At 34.8% G+C, this 22835-nt stretch overlaps 1 protein-coding gene across 3 annotated transcripts in view; it reads right to left on the reverse strand.

Moving 5' to 3' along the window:
• Positions 1 to 756: 756 nt before the first annotated feature.
• Positions 757 to 22835, reverse strand: part of LOC141442420 (inositol polyphosphate-5-phosphatase A-like) — a 46923-nt gene continuing 24844 nt past the window's right edge. The window contains exons 11-13 of one of the 3 annotated variants that reach the window (XM_074107397.1): positions 19407 to 19581; positions 18610 to 18646; positions 757 to 9789 (exon numbers count right to left, since the gene is read on the reverse strand). In XM_074107397.1, the coding sequence (XP_073963498.1) occupies positions 9632 to 9789; positions 18610 to 18646; positions 19407 to 19581 (370 nt within the window). In that variant the 3' untranslated portion in view covers positions 757 to 9631. Of the gene's footprint in view, positions 9790 to 10795; positions 18647 to 19406; positions 19582 to 22835 lie in introns of those variants that run through there. The other 2 variants (XR_012452939.1, XM_074107396.1) reach the window with 2 other exon arrangements.

Consider the following 22835-nt stretch of genomic DNA (forward strand, 5'->3'; position numbering starts at 1 on the left):
GTTGTGACTGATTGCAGGCGCGCTAATTTATTATTGCCGAGCTAGCGCGCCTGCAATCTTTTTAACTTTTTAATTTTTCGCTGACCATAAACTATGCACTTCACTTTCTGATAGGTATGTAAAGAATAATGTCAACTTTTACGGACATTTTTGAGAAAACAATGATAAAACCGCATTCTAATCGGTCCACCCGTTTAAGAGCTACGGTGCCACAGACTCGGTCAAACTTATAACACCCTTCTTTTTGCGTCCCTCTTTGCACCTCTTTTTGCGTGGGTACTAACCTCTCTCTCTGCCTAACGAAAATGTTTGCGCTACTGCTGTGAATGTAAATAAATAAATAAATATAATGGGACACTTGACACCAATTGAACTAGTCCCAAACTAAGCAAAGCTTGTAATATGGATACTGGGCTACGGATAAACATACGTATATAGATAAATACATATTAAACGTCCAAGACCCGAGAACAAACATCCGTGTTATTCACACAAATATCTGCCCCTTCCGGGAATCGAACCCGGGACCTCGAGCTTCGTAGTCAGGTTCTCTAACCACTTGGCCATCCGGTCGTCTAATGTAAACAACATATGGGATCATCATCATATCAACCGCAGGACGTCCACTGTTGGTCATAGGCCTGCTCTATAGACCGCCAGTTGCTTTGGTTAGAAGTGAACTCCATCCACTGTGAATCCCCGGTTTTATACTTAATTAAACATACTTACGGATTAAGGGCTAAAGAAAAATGCAAATATGGTTTTCCGAAAACATGTTTTACTCAACACTGATCACAATACATATATATTGACTAGATATACAGACAACATTTAGGTTGAGTTGAAATTGATCTAGATAGAAATATTGTCGGAAGCTCAATCAGTTTCAATAATTACCTACAATTAGGTACTTTGGATACACACACAAACATAAACATCACGCCTGTATTTATTCCCAAATGGGGTAGGCAGAGCACACGAAACGTTACTGCTTCGGAGCCACTTATAGCTTTTTTTTTTAATTTTACTTTGGATAGCTTCGCGTTATTTGCATAATACGTTCAACAATTTCAATGAAGTACCTACGATAACAATATGCGCTGCAGATCACACAAACAGTGACTCACTCTGAAATTAGATAACACAAAACGTACCTGGCCTGCAATTTGATAAGTATTTAATTGGGTCAATAAGCTAAGTATTTAGTGTAGCTTGTTGCCATGGTCGTGTCTCCTGAGTTACTTATTAAAAGTAGGATTTTATAGGGTACAGATGCACTAAAAGTTAGGATACTATACTTGGTTTGGATAGGTATTTAACTAAATGTAAACAAAACAACGTCAGTTTGGTGTCTTAAGCATTGAAATTCTCCCATTAAACTATCTAAACATTTACATTTCTGTATTAAAATACACTAGTCTAGTTTGTATTACAATGATAGATCTATAAGTAAAATATTTTAAATCCTTGAATGTACCAAATCTGGCAGCTGAAGGTGGCTGAAGTTTGTTTACATTTAGTCAAATACCTATCCAAACCAAGTATAGACTGCAAACGTTACACTATAGGTAAGTAATATACATTGCTATACTGAAACTGATGTAGCTTGACTTAGCTTTTTAGGACGGCTTGCAGAAAAAAACTAATTTTACGTCTAACAGTTCCACACATTTTAAAACAACTGTTTGAATATACATTTAACAGACTTACAATCCGTAGCACGAGACGAGACGCGCGCAGTTAGCGCTGAGGGCCTATTCCGAAATTCAAAAAATCGAAATTCGTGTTGAACCGTCCCTCTTAAGGGCCCCATACACGGTACGATTCGTCTGTACGATCCGTCGCTTCAGACCGATCGAAACGACGAATCGATTGTGTATGTCAAGATCGTTAACGATTTACTTTATCGAAGACGATGTCGGAGGTCGCAACAAAATCCCATGCAATCATGAATATCGTAACGATAAATCACAGTGTACCTATGGCTCTATACGATCAATTGTCACGATTTTCATCAGATCGATCGTAAAGACGAATCGTACCGTATATGGGGCCTCTCTTTCGTGAGGCATATTTGAATGAAATTAGGGTTTTCGACAGGCTAAATATCGCTAGATGGCGTTAGTATAGTGAGTTCCGTTTGACACTATACTAACAGCATCTAGCAATATTTCGCCTGCTTTAAATTCATTACAAAAATTAAACGGTGTAACATCAAAGTAAACCGCTGTCTAAATCAAATCCCGTACTTACAATGTCTACCTGCATAATACCTAAAACTAGTTTTTTTTTTACTGCAAGTTGCATGTCCCTAATAGTAATAATATCGTAGGTATTATTTACTAATTTATTTATTAACTGATTGAACTTCATTATAAGAAATGTAGGTCTTTTCACTCACGAAGGCGCTTCTAAAGCTTTACAACAAATACATATGTGTATTTAATAAGGACTACTAAAGTGCTTACACTATGTTTTAGTGTGCGAGACTGGCGGTACCGACAGCGACTAAAGCCGTGTTAATGTACACATATACGTGGTATAGGAAAACGTATACAACTAGGTAAATTCATAAAATGTGGAGGAATTCGGATTCCATAGCCATTTGTTTGCGATAATACCTTTGTGATAACGTTTGTCATAATTATAAGGGCAAACGATAGCAAACGCGCGACTTTGTGAGTGAACAGATCTGTACCAAGTTAAAAGTATTCTTATTGATAGCAGTACTTAGAAATGAATAGAGAAATATACTTGGAAATGAGTTTTCTGTCTGCAAAATGTAAGAGACATCACAAAGTCTGTAACGTTACTAACCACCTATGGACGTTGTGTTGGAAATAAAATTGTTTATTATAATTATTAACAAACAATTCGCCTAAATAAATTTAACGTAGGTACAGGCAGGCCCTATTGTTTTATAAATGTCACAGGGGATCTTATAAAGTTCGAAGTTCACTGTATTATATCGTCCCTCTTACTCTTGTACTAAATATTTACTATTAGCATGAGCGGAACGACACATACGAAGTTCGAGATTCAAACTTTGCTGTCTTTGGGCAGAGTCTGACGATTTGTTAAAAATACGATGTATGAAAGTAGAGTAGAGTGTGAAAGTGAATAGGTACATTTTAAACGTGGCTATACCGTCAAAGAATAGGAATTATTTAAGATCACAAGAAAGGGTCATCGACATAGCCAAGCGAATTAGCCTGTTGAAGTGGCAATAGGTAAGTACGCCATATAGCACGGAGAACAGATGGCTGTTAGGGCCGAAAAGTTCTCGGATGGAGACCGCGGATCGGCAAGCGCAGCGTAGGATTGCCACCAACGAGATGGACGGCGGATCTGGTTCATAGACGCGGGTTCACGGCGGACCCAACAGAAGCAACTGGGGGTCTATGGAGGTATGGCCGAGAGCTATGTCCAACAGTGGACTTCCTTCAGCTGATATGATGATGATGAACAGTGGTGGGGAAGTTATTGTATGAATTGACGAAGTCTTTTCGTAACCATGAAATCCTAGTGCCGGTTTTAGCACTACCAGCGCCCTGGGCGAGATTTCCACGTCGCCCCAAACTTGCTTCAGTCAAACAATCAAAGGCAAACATCAGTCTTCGGAAAAAGACAATTGGCTGTTCACGACGACTTCCAAACACTGGCCACCGTCCATCAATCATCGTGTGACGTTTTATATCAAATAAATGCTGCATCTTTATGGACTTAATTAGTTTACGTCAAATTAATGACATGTACGCAACATGTACGTAAACTTCGGATATCTATAGAGAGCTGTTGCAACTACTAGAAAAAGGATAGATCCCTCTTTTTCCATAAGATGCCATCGTACAATTTAAAGTTTTCGGGGGTTTCAACAACTTTTTAATATATATTTTCATCTAAATGCGTCCGTACTCTGTTGCACCTGTACAACGACTGACAAACGTCACATAAGTAGTGTGTGACAACCCTCTACCTCTACGAAGCTGAAATTAGCAGAGTTCCTTTCCAAAGACCGATATGCAATCTTTATGGCCGGGTACTGTGCTGAAATCCTATTTCAAACTGTCAAGTCACAAGTCGCCTGTCACATCTATAAAACAGGGGCCATGTGGACATTCAGAACACTTTCTTGTAGGCATTCTAAGGAATACAACAGAATCGTATTAATTAAACGGTGGCGGTACGAACATTTGTTACTATATTTCTATCTATTTGTATAATTTACTTTTACATTTAAGTACAATAACTTTTTAAAGTGGCATATAAAACGACTTTCATACACATAAATATACAAGGTCTATAAATAAAGGAAACTTCTATATTAAAACATTATCCTAAAATTACAAAAATAGGTAAAACACTTTTTATGTGTATATTTATTAAAAGATTTAAACACCAATGGGAATGACATACGTGTGAACTCTTAAATTGACAAAATTTCATTTTTTACATTATACTTAACATAGTAACGAAAACAGAAATCTCTAAGAAGTTATTTGCCAGAATACAGTTATGAAGATTTCACAACATTTCTATCCAATGTGTATGTAATGAAGTAGAAACTACCAAACATCAAAAACGAAACATGTACCGTAATGGCATACAATTTAACTTCAGTACCATTGTTAAATTCAAAGTTTTCATAATAATTGATCTAATGGTTTGTCTTGTAGGTAATCTCGTATGAATCTTATTACAAGTCAAATTTTCATTCGCAAAATTGAATCTTACTATCAATCCAGAAAAGTTGACATTTGCTGTTGTATTTCCTAAATTTAGTAAGTACTTAATTTCATTCTGAGTTTTTAAGTCCACCTAAGTTCCACCGAAAAGTCATATTAGTGTTGCATTCGAAAATGAAATATTGTCAATTATGCAAATATAACTAGTATAACTAACTTTTTTTTAATACAATTAGGTACTACCAATACTTAGATATCTTCATTATATGTATATTTGGTGTATTATCCGATAACTTATTTTCTTAAAGCCCAGCGTCCTATACATAGAACGTATGTCAAATTGATATCGAAGTCACTCATACATAGCAAGTCACTATAAAATGTAATATTCATATAGTGAAATTCGACGTGAGCCTCAAGAATATAGATTATCACTAATTCAATGGTGCTATCATTAAATCCAGAGCATTCAACCCCTTTACAACATAATTAAAAATGATTGTTTCAGCCGACAATGAACTAACTAGATATAATAAAAAGCGAAAGCTATGGTCAAATTTAATTTAGAATAATAGATTGTGGTACGACTCTTCATACACTGCCACTTTCTACAATTCATGTAAAGTTTGTTGCAGTAGCGAAATAGTACAGTCAACTTACAAAGATATCGATACGGACAAAGTTGGGAAAATATGTATTCATGAACTTAATTTTAGATGAATAAAGTCATGTATACATATTTTTATAACTGTGCCGTAACTTTGTAGTCGACTGTACGTACACATTTAGAAATGACACTGTTATGTCATATTATAAGACTAAACTAATATTTCCTTTGGCTAATAATATCGCATGAATACTGATGGCGCTGTCCTGTCGCAAATAAATTAAAGTTTACTAAATTAATTATAAATAACTAAGAGTAATTGTTACAACTATTTAATACCTAATATATTTATTTAACTACAATGGCACCTTACATAAGATTTATAGAGTGAAGTTGCAATAAAGTTGGGAATTCGTGTAGATCTGGTTTCGATCAAAAGCATCATCCCTAACGTTGTTGGCATTATATTTATTTTTATACTAAATATATATACTAATATCAAAGACTCTTTGTCTGCGGGACTACAAAGGCGACCATGCTCTGCTCATTAGGTACTTATTCTTAATTTTTTTTCGGAGATAACGTACTGCCCATCAACGACTTAAGGCACCGCAGGCAGCGAGTCTGACATCAGTAAAATAAACACAACAAATGTTACAATCAAGGTTATAAATAACTTAAAACACTTATTTAGAATAAATAAAAGTGAAGAAGTGTAGAGATTATTAGTAAATAGGTACATATTTATGACCTTGAACGTACAGATTTTTGAACAAGGATCGATAGGCTATCTATTAGATATTTATGGAATGATTTGCAATTAATTCTAATGTTACAGCGAACATTCTGTTAAAGTTTAAAACATTTGTATGATATGGTTAACGTGGTTCTATGTATATATTATGTTCTAACTAACGCAGGTACTTTATGAAATTCATTGTAAATAGCTTTAAGAGTACCTATTAAATTAAGAATAAATAATTATGAATAACATTTTAATTAATTAATTATCATAATTAAGTAATTGTCATTCGTAATTTATAATCAAAGTTAAATTAATTGCAATTCTATTTTAGTATAAACTATAGATTGTCATATACACTATAGGAAAAGACAATTAAACCTACCTACTTTCATTAAATATGTCACAAAACAACATAAAAATATGTATAAATATGACATAATTATGTACGTTAATAGTGTAACTGCATAGTACCTATAGTTATTTAAAGTATTGTATTAACTTAGTCGAAATACATGAGACTAGATGTAATTTTAGACTAAACAAGACTAGATAATGCATTACCTTGCAGCGAGGTTTCATGATTTATTTTATGATAAACCCCATTAATGATTGCCTTTGAACTTATATAAAGGGCAAATCATTTTTATTACTTGCAAACGACATAACAGTGTAACACAAAGTACTGTATTTTTCATTTTATTATTTAAAACATTCAAATTCATGACTAGCGAAAAGGGATATTTTGATGGGATATTTATAGAGCTTATTAAACCTAAAACCCTATTTTTAAGATTTTTTTATATTGCTATAGCGCGACGCAAGAAGCTGCTTCTGATTAGTCAATGGCGTGTTTTCTTTAATTTTTAAAGATGAAATTGTTTAAGCAATAATTTGCACCGCTTGTGCTTATACAAGTACGAGTAAATGCATAAGATATTATTGCAATGGCTCAATTAACTATTTCCTAATTACCTATGAGTATACATTTACCTAGATGCATATTATACGTTTATCAAAATAAACACGCTCTAAATTTAAAGAAACGTCTCAATTGGCAAAATAATTTACCCTGTTTTATTATACCTGGCTACAATACATAAGAATTTACTATGGGTCTCAAAAAGCCAAATCCCATTCAGTTTACATTTCTTAGAAACGATGTTAAATGGACTCGGGTTACTTCTTTTTTTCGCACCTGACCAATATTGTTTCATTTTGTTCCCAATGTTAAAAAAAGGAAAAGGTTAAATTCATCTACAAGATTCGACAAACTACGGAATTACTGAGAATACTTTTTTAATAGGTAAATCCATTTTGACTTTACTTCATAGTTTGAAAAAATGTATAGGTACCTACATATTTTCAGCCTTGACAATAAAGTGAAATAATGTATACACTGACTACATAGTAAATTAAACTTTTAAAACACTGAACACAAGAACAAGATTTTCCTCAGATTATGGCAAGAATATAGCTTTGTCAATTATAAGGCACTCGTCACTAGTGAACGGTGCATTTATGTTTTGGCAGCTTTTATCTTAATAAAATAGTAAGTTTACAATTATCCCGGTTCCATTAGGTCTGTAAACTTTTGTCAAAAATTTTCTTTTTGACATTATTCTATAAGAGCATTAGATTTATTCAATTGTATCAGAAGGGATCACTGTAAAATGAACTATTATATGACTATTAGATTTAAATCATCCATCAGCCGCCTCTTCCCTTGTAAGATAATGCTTTTTTTTCTATTTTTATTACTTTTCCCATAAACAATTTTCCAATAAGTGTACTATTTCAAAACGTTTCAAGAAATATCTTAAATAGCACACTTCCTGAAAACTAGTCAGAGCTAACGCGGATTTGTGAAGACAAACAGACGGGTTAATGATATGCTTCCTACACAAATACAAATAAAACACATACTAGTTAACACTCAAAAAAATATTTTTCATGGCAGTGCACCTTCTGAGAAAATGCTTTATCTGAGAAAGTTTTGTTTTTCTGAGATTGTGCTTCTACCAAGGAAGTGAGCCGTCTAAGGAAAGGTACATTTCAAGAGTGTATTATACGATCCTAAAGCCTTGGTTAACCACGCAATGATAAATTTTATGTGACAGATATCTGCGATGCTGTTCCTGTTTGTTTTGTCCGAATAGACAAGAGACAGCATCATTTATTTGTTAGAAAAAATACAACAATGAGTGGCAAAATAGGCGTTAAGCCTATTTAACGATTAGATAAGCTATCTCTATCGAAGACTCCTAGGAACGTGTTTTCAAAGGTTTACTAAGACGACCACTGCAGAATGTTAACTTAGTCAAGTTATAAACAAAATTCTAATCTAAGTTCACCATCCAAAAAATGTGAAAATCATTCTATTTAGTTCCAACAACAAGAAAGACAGTTGGAATTTTGTTTACAACTTAATCGAAGTAATGATGAACTGAATCTTAATTTATTTTAGTTTATAATATGTTTAATCTAAACACACTAAGTAGGTATATAAATTTTAAAAAGACTAGATTAGCTTATTATGCCTTTCAGGACAGACTTTGTTAAATAATTATAACTTATAAACTAGAATAATATTTACGTGCGACATTCTGTCACACTTTTAGTAATTTCTACAAAACATAGGTGGCGGAAAAGACGGTAATACGCAAAGAAAACATAGAAGTTGATAATATTTTTGTAGTAGTGCAACTGCAAAATATTATGTACTTATATGTAATTTACAACAGTGATTAAGTACTGTATCGCAAAAAAATGTTAGATAGGCGTTTTACAAAAAAATTGTACCCTTTTATTTCAAAATGTATTTTATTATTTCATACAAAATTTCCTGAGTCAGTTTTGTGACGCCCATACGTGTATGAAAAAAAAAAGTCACAGTCATTATTTGGGACTTTTTTTTAAACAGAATCAATTGTGCTCTTGATTTGGAGTTGGAAAAACCATATTTTTTCCAAAATGAAATAAAAAGAAGAGGTACACTTTTTTGGGAAAATACCATATTAAATTCAAAAATAATAATTATTAATAATGTTCATTACTTAAGTATATAAATGTACTTTATTTCTATAAAATAAATCAGTATGGTACATTTTGTCAATAAAGTAGTGTATACATTTTTTGTAACTTTAACCGTATCAACCGTTGACTGTACGTAATTAAAATACCATAATTAACTAATAGTAAAATTATTTACGTTACTTTATGTAAATGAGTATCATGATGTTTTTCTACAAAAAGACAATGAATAAATAATTTTTATTAAAAACTAGGTACCATATTGGAAAGTTTTTTTTTAATGATAAATCATTGGTAAAACATATCTTACATATGAATGAAATACGGTGGAAACCAAATTTAAAATTATAAATTAAGAAGTAAAATCTACCTAAAACCTAAATGTTACAGTCAACTACGAAGTTATATCTATACACGACTTTAATGTTAAGTCAATAAAGCCGTGTATACATATTTCCTAATCTTGGCCGTATTAATCTCTTTGTCGTTGACTGAACACACCACGAAAACCAAGTATATATCGAAGTCTTGCCCTTGCAGCGATGTTATGTCCAGAAGCTATTCTTAAATATCGGTCTCCTTGAAAATGCTGTCCTGAGTGTCAAGGTTGAAGTGAATAAAGCGGGAAGCTGGTGAATCAGGAACTGGCTCCGCATGCTCCTGGTCTTCGGGCTTGGGATGCTTGGGAGACGACTCCGTGTGGAACTCTTGGCGAAAGTTGCCTGGAACATCAGGACGGTGATAAAATTACGTTGACAAACATTTTAATTAAAAGAGGAAACAAATTGTTTTCAATTGTAGTTCGGAGGGGGGAGCATTCCAATTTTTAGTAGTACATACAGTCGAGTGCAAAAATATAGACTTAAGACTTTCAAAAATACATATGTACCACACTCTTATTCCGACGTAATAAGGTGGTAGTAAGTAACAATATTTTTGCACTTGACTGTACTAATAGGAATAAATGGGAATAACTTGCAGCAGGTTGGAAATCCTCAATAGTTTAAGGAATTATTTTGAGTACAAAAATAAAAAGGCACTTTCAAGATTTAGAGACAAATAACAAGCTGTAGAAAGGTAAAGAAATAACAAAAACTACTTACAAGCAAAGCAACAACGCGTAACATCTACATATGAACTGAAAACACCAAAACTGTGCATTTTAGTTAGTAAATAAAAAAAAAACACTTTCCAAGTTCTAAAAATACATGCACACAACAATCTCGTTCGAAGCTATAATTATAATTAGTAAATCGATAACTTTCTCGATTAGCACTATGTAGCTTATCGTGAGCAAAAAAAAGAGTTCACTTTAATTTCAATTACAATATTTGGCTTCAGACACTTTTGTATAATTTCGACACTTGTACATTTTTTTTCACATTAGAAAATTTTTTTTCGACCACCAAATTGTTTTTTTTCACTAGTAATAGTTATCCTTAGCAACTACATGGTGGGCAATTTTCTTTATGGCTCTTAATTTTAATAAAAATAAGAGTAAAGAGGCATTATTTTTAAACACAGGTAGTGCGTTAATTATTGTCAAGGTTAAAAAAATATGTACAATTTTTCACTTCATATTTAAAAACTGTACATATTTACAGAACAAAAAATATTTTGTGATTTAGATAAAACTTAAATGAATACAAACACCATTATTTAACACTCATGTAGATTAAAGACACCTAAATTTTCATTTACCAAAGGAATAAAACATAAAAAACGAAATTCAGTGCGGAATGTTTATTCGTATAGTTAAATTAGCACCTAGCGATTATAAAACATCGTGGCTTACATTTAAGGTTCATTACGGAGTGCACTTTACGTATAAATAAGCAGAAATCAGAATTTTTCTGGCACTTTTCATTCATAGTGAGTTCTCATTTACCGACTTTAAATGTAAATATCGATCGATTAGACTTTAAATTAGATTTTCAGTACGTGTAAATGGATTTGACTGTAAAAGAAATAATTTAAAATTAGATAATATTGAAAAAATAGGACTATATGTTTATTTTATAAAGAAACTAGTGGAGTACTTGTTAGCTCTAAAATAAACATGAAATTGAAAAAAACACTGAACTTAACATGCCAAAGAATTTTATTAACTGAACTTAACTGATTTAATATGAAATATTGTTTACTATTAGGTACTTTGATTTCATAGCTCTATTCCACATTTTCTTTATTGAGACCGCTCTTTAGCGAAAGGACCGCCGGCTGTTAACCTCTTTTTTAGTTTTCTTTAACATATTATGTCCTATATTATATTGATATAATGTATATCGGAAGTCGATAAAAGAGAACCCACTATGATAATTAAGAAGTGTCCCGAAAATTCCTGACTCTGTATTGTGTAATTCTGCATCGGAAATGTCAATAAAAAATTGACTGTAATCTTATAGTTAAAACATTACATTTTCAAAGATATTGACCGGTACCCATCCGACTGGGAACAGGCGTCCTTTCAGAATAAAACAGCTTGCGCCGTGGTTCCCACAGCTAGTCATGTACAGTCGAGTTCCTAAACTTGTGAGCAAAAATTTGATCAAAAATATCTGAATACGACTATATTATTAACGGCATAAAGCTGTGTTCAGATATTTTTGATCAAATACCTGTCAATTGTCATCATAACATCTATATGCCATGAAATCGAGAGACCAAAACGAATTTCATCAAGTGTTTTGGTTATATCCTTTGAAAGCGTAATGTCATCAAATTGTTCTATAGTTTTAGCGTAGAGGAATTAACCAAGAGTGTAAACGTCATACAATTTGATTTAGAAACATCGCCAGATCATTGCGGCGTTTGCTGCACTCCTGCGCAACAAAGTTAAGCGGCTGGCTGGACAAGCAGAAATATTAAACGATATTGACCACCTATTATCTACCCTGCATTTTGTGCCTATATAAATTTTTCGTACTGATTTGCGGTGTGCAATAAATAATATTTGTATTGACAGTAAATGTTTAATGGTTACGTGGCCTTGTGAAGTTTTAATTTATTTATTTTTTAGGAAAAGAAAAAACCTATGAGATGGGCGCAACAGTCAACGTACGTACTTATGTATTCCCACTGGCTGTCTGGCACACGTCATAAAGGGGGTCCCGCAAGTGGGTGGGAATGCATTTAAATTTAAAAGACTATAATGGGTAGTTCCACTAAACGCCCACAACGATTATCTATATCGTTCCACCTAAGGCCAGTACTAGTACACTTACTAGTAAATACAGTTGTGATGATAGTAGGTACTTGCTAGTAAATATGCCGAATTTTCGTACAACCATTCCGTTGTACCGTTGTACTTGTATAAAGTCAGAGGAACGTAAACAATGACGTCACTCTCGTTTAACCGGTTTTGCCTAAAAAAATAACTTGTTGAACAAACACTAGGTACTCGTTTAATTTTAAAACTTTAATGATTTGTTTATACTTAACAATCATTCAAACGCGTGTTTCTATAACAATTTATTCAAGGTAATTTATAAGCACATACGCCACTTGACACCGACGCCCACTTCAACTCGAACCGTTCCGTATTTACAAACTGTTGCAGCCAGCTGTATTGGAGCTTTGTTTGCTAGCCTATTCTTTCCCATGAATACCGATATAAAAAAAAACAATATTTTGAAATTCGGAAAAATAAATATCGTGTTTTATAGTAATCGGAATTATATGTCTTAGGAATTGTGAAAATCGGAGTTTTGAAAATCGGAATTAGCAAATTCGGAATAAAATATTTCGGAGTATTTGGGTGTTCACATTAGAATGGTATAATATAAGTGATATGGCTGCCGTAGTCTTCATCGTGCCAGAAATGCTTACTTATAGAATTAAGAATAAATATGGTGAAGCTCATAACTCTATAAAATAATTAAGGTTCAAGCAAGACCCCTTAGTACTGTTGGTTAATTCCTCTACGAGTTTAAGACTAAACCTAATTGCATTGGATGTTTGCATTGGTTAACACACAAAGAGTAAACTGGATAAAAAACATTGCAAATAACACTGTTGCCATACTAAAGTAACTTTATGTCAAAAATTTAACAGTTAACAAGTAGCGTTCATATATTATGTACCTATCTCTCTTTCACACAGAATACACCGGTAAGAGCGTCTATGTAGGTAGCGATAAAAAGATACAGTTCTTTATAGTCTGGACGATTGCACTGTGATTCAGTTAACGACCAGTTTACTGACGATTTTAAAAAAGGGCATTTTAAAATGGTCATGGGATTGAATAAGTGCAATCTTCCAAATTATTCTGGTCTCTCTTTAGCTTTCGTACCTTCATATTTACATAGCGGATTAATAACTGAATATTCTTTCCTTTAAAGCCTGTATTGTTAAATAGAAATTGTAGGTACCAGACCTATTTAAAAAATACCTTTTTAAAAAAGGTTACCTTAAATAATAGGGCTAGGTCTAGGTTAAATGCCATGTAATTAGAATCCATGGAGCAAGCTTAGCAGAAGGTCGCGGGTGAGCAAAGAAATTCTTTTAGTTCATTGATATGGACCTCCGAAAAGTAACGCCTGATTCAATAAATTAATCCATGGAGTCTCTGTTTGTTAAAAATATTTTTTCTTTTACATAACTCCGCCCACCCATAAAGTCCGCAAACGAAAAGGAGCGCGCAGTAGCGCTGCCCCGTTCTAACATTTATAGCCCGGTGTGCCACAAACGTTATAGAGAATATAACTATAGCCTCCTGGATCCTCGCGTACTTTATAAAGGACTAATTAACACTAAGAATAACGGCCGAATGTACTTTATAAAGTACAAATTGTTCATTAAATAAAGAATTCTAAGAATTTTGAAATAATATCCAAAATAACAAAGCAGGTCCACCACGTCTTGGTCTTAAGCACTAAGTTTGTTAAAAAAACTTCAGGGCTCAGGAGTCTATAGACATAGCAACCCCTTTGGGTTCTCTATGGAATACAAGATTGTTCAACCAACAATACTCAATAGGCCTACAGGGTAAAATTGATAAGGGATAACTGTCTTTAGGACGTACAGTTGAACCAGTCGTGATAAGTTATTATGTTAATGATAAGTCAAGCATATTGTTAAGATAAGTTATTTCCATAAGTCATAAATAAATAGTCATAAATATATGTACTGACCGTGTCCAATTGCATCGTATTATGCAATCAGATCGAACAATACATTTGTCAAACATGAAAGAAACACACAATGACCAGTTTTCTTTTTTAAACGGTTAGAGAACCTAATTGCAAAGCTTGAGTTCCCGGCTTCAATCCCCGGTCGGGATGTTACTTCTCAAGTATTGTCACGACCCTTGACGATTCAAATGTCACATCCAACAGGCCCCATTTCACATTTACCGCTTTTCGTTCACTCTAAGAGTATTTATAAATTGATAAATGTGATGCAGTCTTTGTTTGTTTTGTTCGAATAGACGGAGACTGCATCACAGTTACCCGTCAAATAAAATTAATCAATGGGTGGTGAAACAGCCCCTTAATGTTTATAAATAAAGCCCTTACTTGCTTGAGCAGACAGACTAGACTTAAAAAACCATTTGGTATATTAACATAAAAAGCACAGCTGATAAAATCATATTTTAAATTGCATTACAACATTCAGCTCAGCTGTGCCATCGACTAGTTGAAATCGCATTGAAATTAGTTCATCCAACGTAATTTAAGTCGAAGGAAAAGTATACATAACTAATCTTAATGCAGGCGCTAGTAGTTGGGTTTGCAAAATGTGAGGACCGAATTTCAGCCATGAGTTTTAGTCGAATACATAGCACAAACGTGAATAATTCGTCAAATAGCCCTCCTTCGGCCAGTAGGGTAAAAACCCACTTTATTGCGTTTTTGAAAATCTTGTACATTGTACCTTTTTATGAAGTTATGAGTCTTTCGTCTCGAAAGTCTGCCTGGCCCTTGTTCTAGCCAGACCTATAATAATTTCAAGCATTCCATAATTACTTTCATCAGAAACTTTGGGACCGTGGTCATCCGACACCAAAAAATTTGTTCGCGAGGTGTCGGATAAACTAGTTGGCGTCTCTGGCGACCCCAGGGCCGGGTCTTTTTTCGCCCAGAGGCTGAGCTTAGCCGTGCAGCGAGGGAATGCCGCAAGCATACTAGGCACGATGCCCCGGGTAGGAGAGATACAGGGTTTAGATATTTTTTAATCTAAATAATTGTTATCGTATCTTTTTATACTATATTATGTTTGTTGAAATAAATAAGCTTTCATCATAGAAATCTAATTAATATTATAAATCAATCTCTATATGAGTCAATCTCAGGTCAAATTTATGTAAAAAAAAAAAACGAAATTTTCTCAGCATAAATTGCAGGACACACCAATTATAATTTAACCTGGCTATACACGCCTAGTGTCTAACCAGATGGATAAGCGAACGAATACTATAGAAACAAATAATATATATATATCTTCTTTGAGATATTCACTCAACCAAAATCCATTAGACGCATTCGGTATTCACAATTCGCACACTCACCAGGTGAGTCACCACCCTTGCCTGCCCTCTAAGTTATAATTAAAAATATTTAATTTTATTATAGTATTGCATTGTACATTGCATGCAGTTTACAACAAGCATGCAATTAAATTAAGTTTTTTGAATTAATGGTAAATGTACCATTTATTTGGTTTGTACAACCTCTATACGGTTGATTACCATGAAGGATCCGGGACCGGGAGACCATTAGAGGCCAGAAAGTCAACCGAAGATAAACAGGTAATTTCCTCAACTCGGATTTAGTCATTAGGGTGCAGCCAGACGAGCGTAATTTTTAGAGTTGTGAGTCGCTTATTTTCGGTCACGTAATTTTGGTTTCATACAATGTGTACAACTCGGAATACTAATGTATGGGCAAACAACTTTTTCCCAAAATATTTTACACAAATTATTATTTGGCAAAAAATCATTTGCTAAAACAACTTATCGCAATTTTACAGTTAGTAATTTTTTTTTCGGCAAATTATTGTTTCAAAAATAATTACTTAGTCATGTTTCATATTAACTACCAAGTATTATTTAGTCAAATGTATCGTTTGGCATAAAGCACTCTTCCCAAAATATTGCATGGCATAATAACCTTCTTTTCTGGTAGCAGTCCGTTTCTGTGGGGTACGCAGTTCTAACTTAACCTAACCTACTTTTCTGGTAGCAGTTGGTTTCTGTGGTTGGTTCGTGTGCGAAGTGTCATTTTGAACAATATTTTTTTTGGAATATAATATTAGCCAAAAGAAAACGTTTGCTTAATAAACGTTTGTCATAATAAACTTGACAATGTAAAATTATGCCAAATGATAATTTGACCAAATGAATAAAATGCGAAATATCAATATGCTAAAGATTTGTTTGGGAAATGATACTACTGCGATAAGTTTCTTGGGAAGTGAAATTTGGCGAAAAATATTTTGCCGAAACGGCAGTACACCGTACAACTCATTTCGAGTCGCCGTGTGGCACAAACTGGTATTTTGTTTAAAACCGAATGCAGAAGAAATTACGTCTCACTAAAAAATACGCTCGTCTAGCTTCATCATTACTGTCCCCTAAAGCCAAACCCCCGCGGTAATTTTCACTATAAGAGAGTTTTTAATCACAAACACTTTTAGTTAGCATATGTAGAACTCAAAATAAAAAGCAGAGGACTGCATAATATTAACTTCGCTGGGTTTCTGAAAGTGAGCATTTTAGTGTTACCTCTTTTAAACTACTTGCTTAGTTTGCTAATGTAGTTTAAATCTCGAAACAAAAGATCGTTTTTCTTTTTCTTTCTCATTTGAATCTTCAGGAAAACGAAGAAAACCAACGAGTCCCGAGCGACATTAACATTCTGGTTGTACTGTAAAAGGAGGTCATACTAAAACGCTCATGCTGAGAGATAGAGTTTTTATAATAAACTGAATCGAACAGCGTTCAGAATTTGATATAAGCTGTAGTGTAAATGTAAATGCGTTCATATGAAACCATATACAATACAAAAATCGCTCCCAATAAATTGTAAAACAATATCAAAATATTTGTAGTTTAAAGACTCTCTTAGATTTTTTAACACAGGTCAAGTAAATTAGTATTATTAATTAATAATTAAAAACGTAACGTTTTAAAAAGTCAATTAACATTGAACACATAAAAGCTGGCGATTCGTTATTAAAATTATAATTCGTTTAAATAAAATTTAAAAATCAAGCCAGACTGACCTTATTAAAACATGGATTTTATTTGCGATTTAGTAGGTATGTTTTAAAAAAAGACAACCGCGAAGCTACAATAATATTTCCAGTCAAAGAAAAAACATCTCTTGGACATTTTTTTTTCAGTTAGAACGAATAACAGTGGAAAAAAATACTTTTAAAAGTATTAGATGAAAACTATATATACATTCGGCTAACATGGATTACCAGGTTTCAAATAACTAACTTTTCTAAAACTGTTATTCGAGGTTATATGTTTTGCAATTTGTCAAAATCTTTTGTTGTCTTACAACGGAGACAGTCATTTCGTAGGAGTTTATATATATATTTATTGTAGCTTAGTCACATTGTCTTGATAGGAGATTTATCAGATGCATTTGCATTAACTCTTAATTTATCAATAGATATGTTAAATGCGTGGTCAACTAAACACGATACACTATCAAAACTGACAAACATTTAATATTTGTCAAGTTAGTCAAATAAAAAGTTCTATTTACAACTCAAAGTCAAAAGTGAATCACATTGTCAAATGAAAATATCATCAACATAACACACGTTTAGAACTGTGCATTTTTTTTACAAAAATCGGTCATATAATGTATCACAACGATTTTCTTTTGACAGTGCAATCCCAAATACTACATCAAAATATTAGCAAGTGCAGCAACTCAAGCTTCTACATTTACATTCCACTTTACGAGCTCGCTTCGTACAAAAACCATAGCATTTCAGCGCTAAACAACACAACCCAGCCTTTCTACTGACATCAGATTTACAGGAATCCCTGCTATTAAGCCTTTGCAGTTCAGGAACTTTAGCCAACTTTTCGTCATTCAACAGTCTATCTAATCTACTTTTTAACTGCGTAGGGGAAACACTACGGTCTCTGGTGAGCTTGTACGATGGTATATCTATTTTCACGCTGCCCATAACATCTGCTATTTCATTGGATACATCAGATCCTGACGACGCGGCGTCCATGTTGGGCGTGTGGGAATCTATGCTCTCAGGAGTATAAGGGTCAACACAGTGTCTTACTGTTAGTAAAGTTGTATCTACGTCGTTGACAAATATACCATCGTAACTGGAATCAGCGCTTGTGATTTCTACGTCAGGAATATGTAGGAGTTCGTTTAGTGAGCCAGCTCTTGTTCGTTTCGCGTCTGTGTTTTCTACGTTGGTTGAGGTGTCTAATTTCTTTTTAATGTAAAGGTCTGGGTCTGTGGGGAGGCGAGAGAGGCGAGGGCGTAGAAGTGAGAGGGTGGAAGGGAAAGAGGCGCAGAGGGCGCAGGGGAGTAAAGGCTCGCAACATTGGAGGGTACCTCGGTCGCTTTGGAGCAGCACGCGGAGGTAGATCGGCTGTGGAAGAAAAGAATTGGTTAATGCTTGAAGACGTATATTGTAAGGGTTTATTAAGCTAAATATGATTACTATATGACCAACACTTATGTTACGACTATATATGAGTATAAATAACCCTTCTTTTTGCGTCGGGCGTTAAAAAATATAGCTTTGTCTAGTGGGTTTGGCTGTTATCGGTAAGAACTGGTCCTAAAACCAAAACAGATGAAACATCCATTCTCATCCGTGTTTAATGGAATCGAGTTTAAAAATAAAAACATGCTTACATCGTCAGCTGATATGATTAATTTCATACTAAAATTAATTAAATGTCAAGCCAAACGTTCTCGGAAGTGCGGATAAGTGACAGATAACATAACACACGATAACTATTTATCTGAACACACCGATCCAGGAACAGACACATTCAACGGAACGGTTTGTTATCAAAAAAATATCGAGATAATACAAACATTTTCATCTACGTAAAAATAGTTACATAAGGCAGCGTTTCCACTAAAGTTGTGCGAGGAGTGTGTTTTGTGTTTTTAACCCCCGACACAAAAAGAGGGGTGTTATAAGTTTAACCGCTAACGGGTGGACCGATTTGAATGCAGGTTTTTTTTTATTTGAAAGCAGGTTTTCTAGCGATGGTTCTTAGATATGTTGTATCAAAATAGGTTCACCCGTTTTTGAGATATTGAACTTTGAAGTGACAAAGTCGGGGGTTAGAAAACTTTTTGTTGGTTAGGTTATAGCTTAGACAAGGTCTAATTACCTTATGGTCCCCCATGCAGGCTGTGTCCCCTATGGCGCCGTATTCGCTGCGACGACGCGCGGGCGCATCCACCAATCGCCGCAGCTCGCTGCTAACGTCGCTCGGCTTGGGCGAGCCTTCTGATTGGTTGCGGACGAGCTTGCGGCGCGCGGGTGACCCGTCCGAGTCTGACACTCTAGAAAATGTATCAGAAAGTTGAAGTTAAGTCAAAGCTCCGGTCAGCGTCTTCTTCCGACTACTACTACTACTACTCTACTCTACTTTGCGGGTGGTAGGACCTAGTGCAGTGTCCGTCCGGATCGCTACCACCATCTTGCTCGTTAATCCTACCGCCAAGCAGCAGTGCTTGCACTGTTGTGTTCCGGTGAGGAGAGTAAGACAGCCGGTGAAATTACTGGCACAAGAGGCATTTTACCTTAGCCCTCTAGGTTGGTAACGCACCTGCAATCCCTCTGCTGTTGCAGGTGTTCATGGGCAGTGGTGATCACTTACGATCAGGTGACCCATTTGCTCGTTTACCTTCCTTAGTCATAAAAAAAAAACTAGTTGGAAAGAGATGTATTGAGCGACCAACTAGAAAACGGGACGGTAGGGCTGCGACGGCAAATAAGTATCGGATGATACTTTATTGAATTAGAATTAGATCAGAGACTGGGGGGCGATTATTCAAACGTTCAACCGCCTCATTTTTCTGGTCACATTTTATACGAATTGGATGCCAAAAGCTGAAAAAAATACCGGCCAAGAGCGTGTCGGACACGCCCAAGATAGGGTTCCGTAGCCATTACAAAAAAATCAAGTAATATTTTTCTAAGGATTTCGTATTGTGTACGGAATCTTCCAAGTTTAAGTATATTTTATACCATAGGCTGCTATTTACTCTTAAACTACCACTAGTTCTAAAGCAAGAAGCCGCTATAATTTTCCTTGTAAATTATACTTACTAACATCTTGAATTTTTTAAATTTTTTTCGCCCAACAGTTTAGATTTTAGAGGTTTGGACTTTACAGCTGAATATTTCGCAAACAGATCACTGAATCGAAAAATCGTCGCTACCCCCCAATGATTTTAAAAGACCTATCCAAAAAAAACGCCACTACGTCTATGGGAGGACCCTATATTTTTATTTTAACACTGTCGGCGTGGCTGATATACGTAAAAAATATGTACACACCGACCTTATTGTTAGTGCCAGTAAGGTGTAGTATAGACTGTATAAATTAAACTTAACTCTATTCTACAAAAATCGTAATTAATATTGGTTTTAATACTGGCAGAAATTTATTTCATTAGGTACTCTAACCCCCTGCTTCACCACTCATTGTCAAATTTTATGGGACACATATGTGTGATGCCGTCTCTGTTTGTCTTGACCGAATAAACAGAGACGACATCACATTTATTTATTTATTTTATATTCATTTATTTATTTTTTATTCTCGCTGACTATTTATTATACTTAATAAGATTTATTTATTTTTGTATACATTTGACGATCCTTTTGTGAATTTCTTGTAATTAACTGACATGTGCTTATAATGTATTTTTTCAAAAGGTAATAAATAAATCTAATCTAATCTAATCATTTATCTGTCACGTAAAAGTTATCAGTTATCAATGAGTGGTGAAATAGGTAATTTAATCTATAACACAATACACATAAATACACTTTTACGATATTGGGTCATAATCAGATTGCAGTTTACCATTTTTAAAAGCTTTTTCATCACACTTGCTCGTAAACTGTGTCGTAACATGCAGGCTACCTTGGTTGCAACCCCCCAAATAAAACCCTCGACCTTAATGTGTTTGTCATGAAACCTGTGGTCGGTAAATGAGTCATTGCCCGTACTAATTTTGTTGTCATGAAGCCCAAGGTCGGTAAATGAGTGTGATACTGCATGGCGTGCAGCAGCGCCTGCAGGAGCGCGGCGCGCGCACTTCGGGCACATGCTGCAGAGAAGGGGGGTGGGGTTGGCGGGGGGGAGCTGACGCTGCCAAGAGCGTAGTCAGCGGTAACGGCAATAAAAAAAAAAATAGTTTTTCTTTCACTAATTTACAATTTCATTCTCAAATGTGATGAAAAACATTGTATGTCGCATGGGCGGTACTAGAATGAGGGCTATCGTTTTTTGTCTCACTAGATGGCGCACTGTTGCGTGAGGTTTTTAAGTATGGCTTTCAAAGTCTGTTATTACGGGCGTTTCAAAGTTTAGATTAAAATCATATTTATTACACCTTAAAACCGTACCATAAAAATATCGAGCATGCCACAGTGTTGCATAGTCCCTGTTTTGTTCCGAAAGACAAAACTGTCTCAAAACACAGACATTCATTGCCCCGGAACGCATAATTTGCCATAATTAATAATTCTAATTATAAATAAACCTGCGTAGCTCAACCTTTTAATGATCAATTTCACTATGACCGCCTAGACAAAAGTTCGACTGAACATTAAAGATTATTGCATTGTATTACAAAATAAAACAGAACTAATCCTTTATTTCAGACAAACAGTCCATTTACAAAAAGACGGAGCAAGAGTCGAAGCAAAAAGGTTAAGTATTTAAATTTTACTAGCTTAAGCCCGCGACTTCGTCTGCGCGGATCTAGGTTATCGCGCGGTGGCGCCCTCTACCGGAATAAAAGGTATCCTATGTTGATCCTTGGGGTTCAAAATATCTATATACCAAATTTCATCAAAATCGGTTCAGTGGTTTCGACGTGAAAGCGTAACAGACAGACAGACAGACAGACAGACAGACAGAGTTACTTTCGCATTTATAATATTACTAGCTTAAGCCCGCGACTTCGTCTGCGCGGATCTAGGTTATCGCGCGGTGGCGCCCTCTACCGGAATAAAAGGTATCCTATGTTGATCCTTGGGGTTCAAAATATCTATATACCAAATTTCATCAAAATCGGTTCAGTGGTTTCGACGTGAAAGCGTAACAGACAGACAGACAGACAGACAGACAGACAGACAGAGTTACTTTCGCATTTATAATATTAAAGTAGGGAAGTAGGGATAGTAGGGAAGTAGGGATTAGTAGGGTTTTTTTAGTTCCAGAATGGTGGTATCTTGAACCAGATTTATAATACAAGTTTAACCCCCCTTTTTGTTTCATATCTTCATCTGTTTATGACCCAAATACAACCACATGATTTTTATAACCGGTCGATCAGGTGTTTGAATTGACAAATTTCACCAAAAGTACACTCGGAAGCAATAAAAATAGGTCTCTGAGGAAACCGACCCGTTTTGTTGCTCCCGAATATATTATGTTAGCAGGGACACAAATACGACACAAAAACAACCAAGCAGTATATCCGATTACCCATCCTTGTCTTCGCTCAAGAAGTTTAAAATCCTTGGAAAGCAAAAAATTCAAGTAATAAACAGCTAAATTTAGACAGAAAGCACAGAG

The sequence above is a fragment of the Choristoneura fumiferana genome, chromosome 25 (assembly GCF_025370935.1).
Source record: "Choristoneura fumiferana chromosome 25, NRCan_CFum_1, whole genome shotgun sequence".
Classification (NCBI taxonomy): domain Eukaryota; kingdom Metazoa; phylum Arthropoda; class Insecta; order Lepidoptera; family Tortricidae; genus Choristoneura; species Choristoneura fumiferana.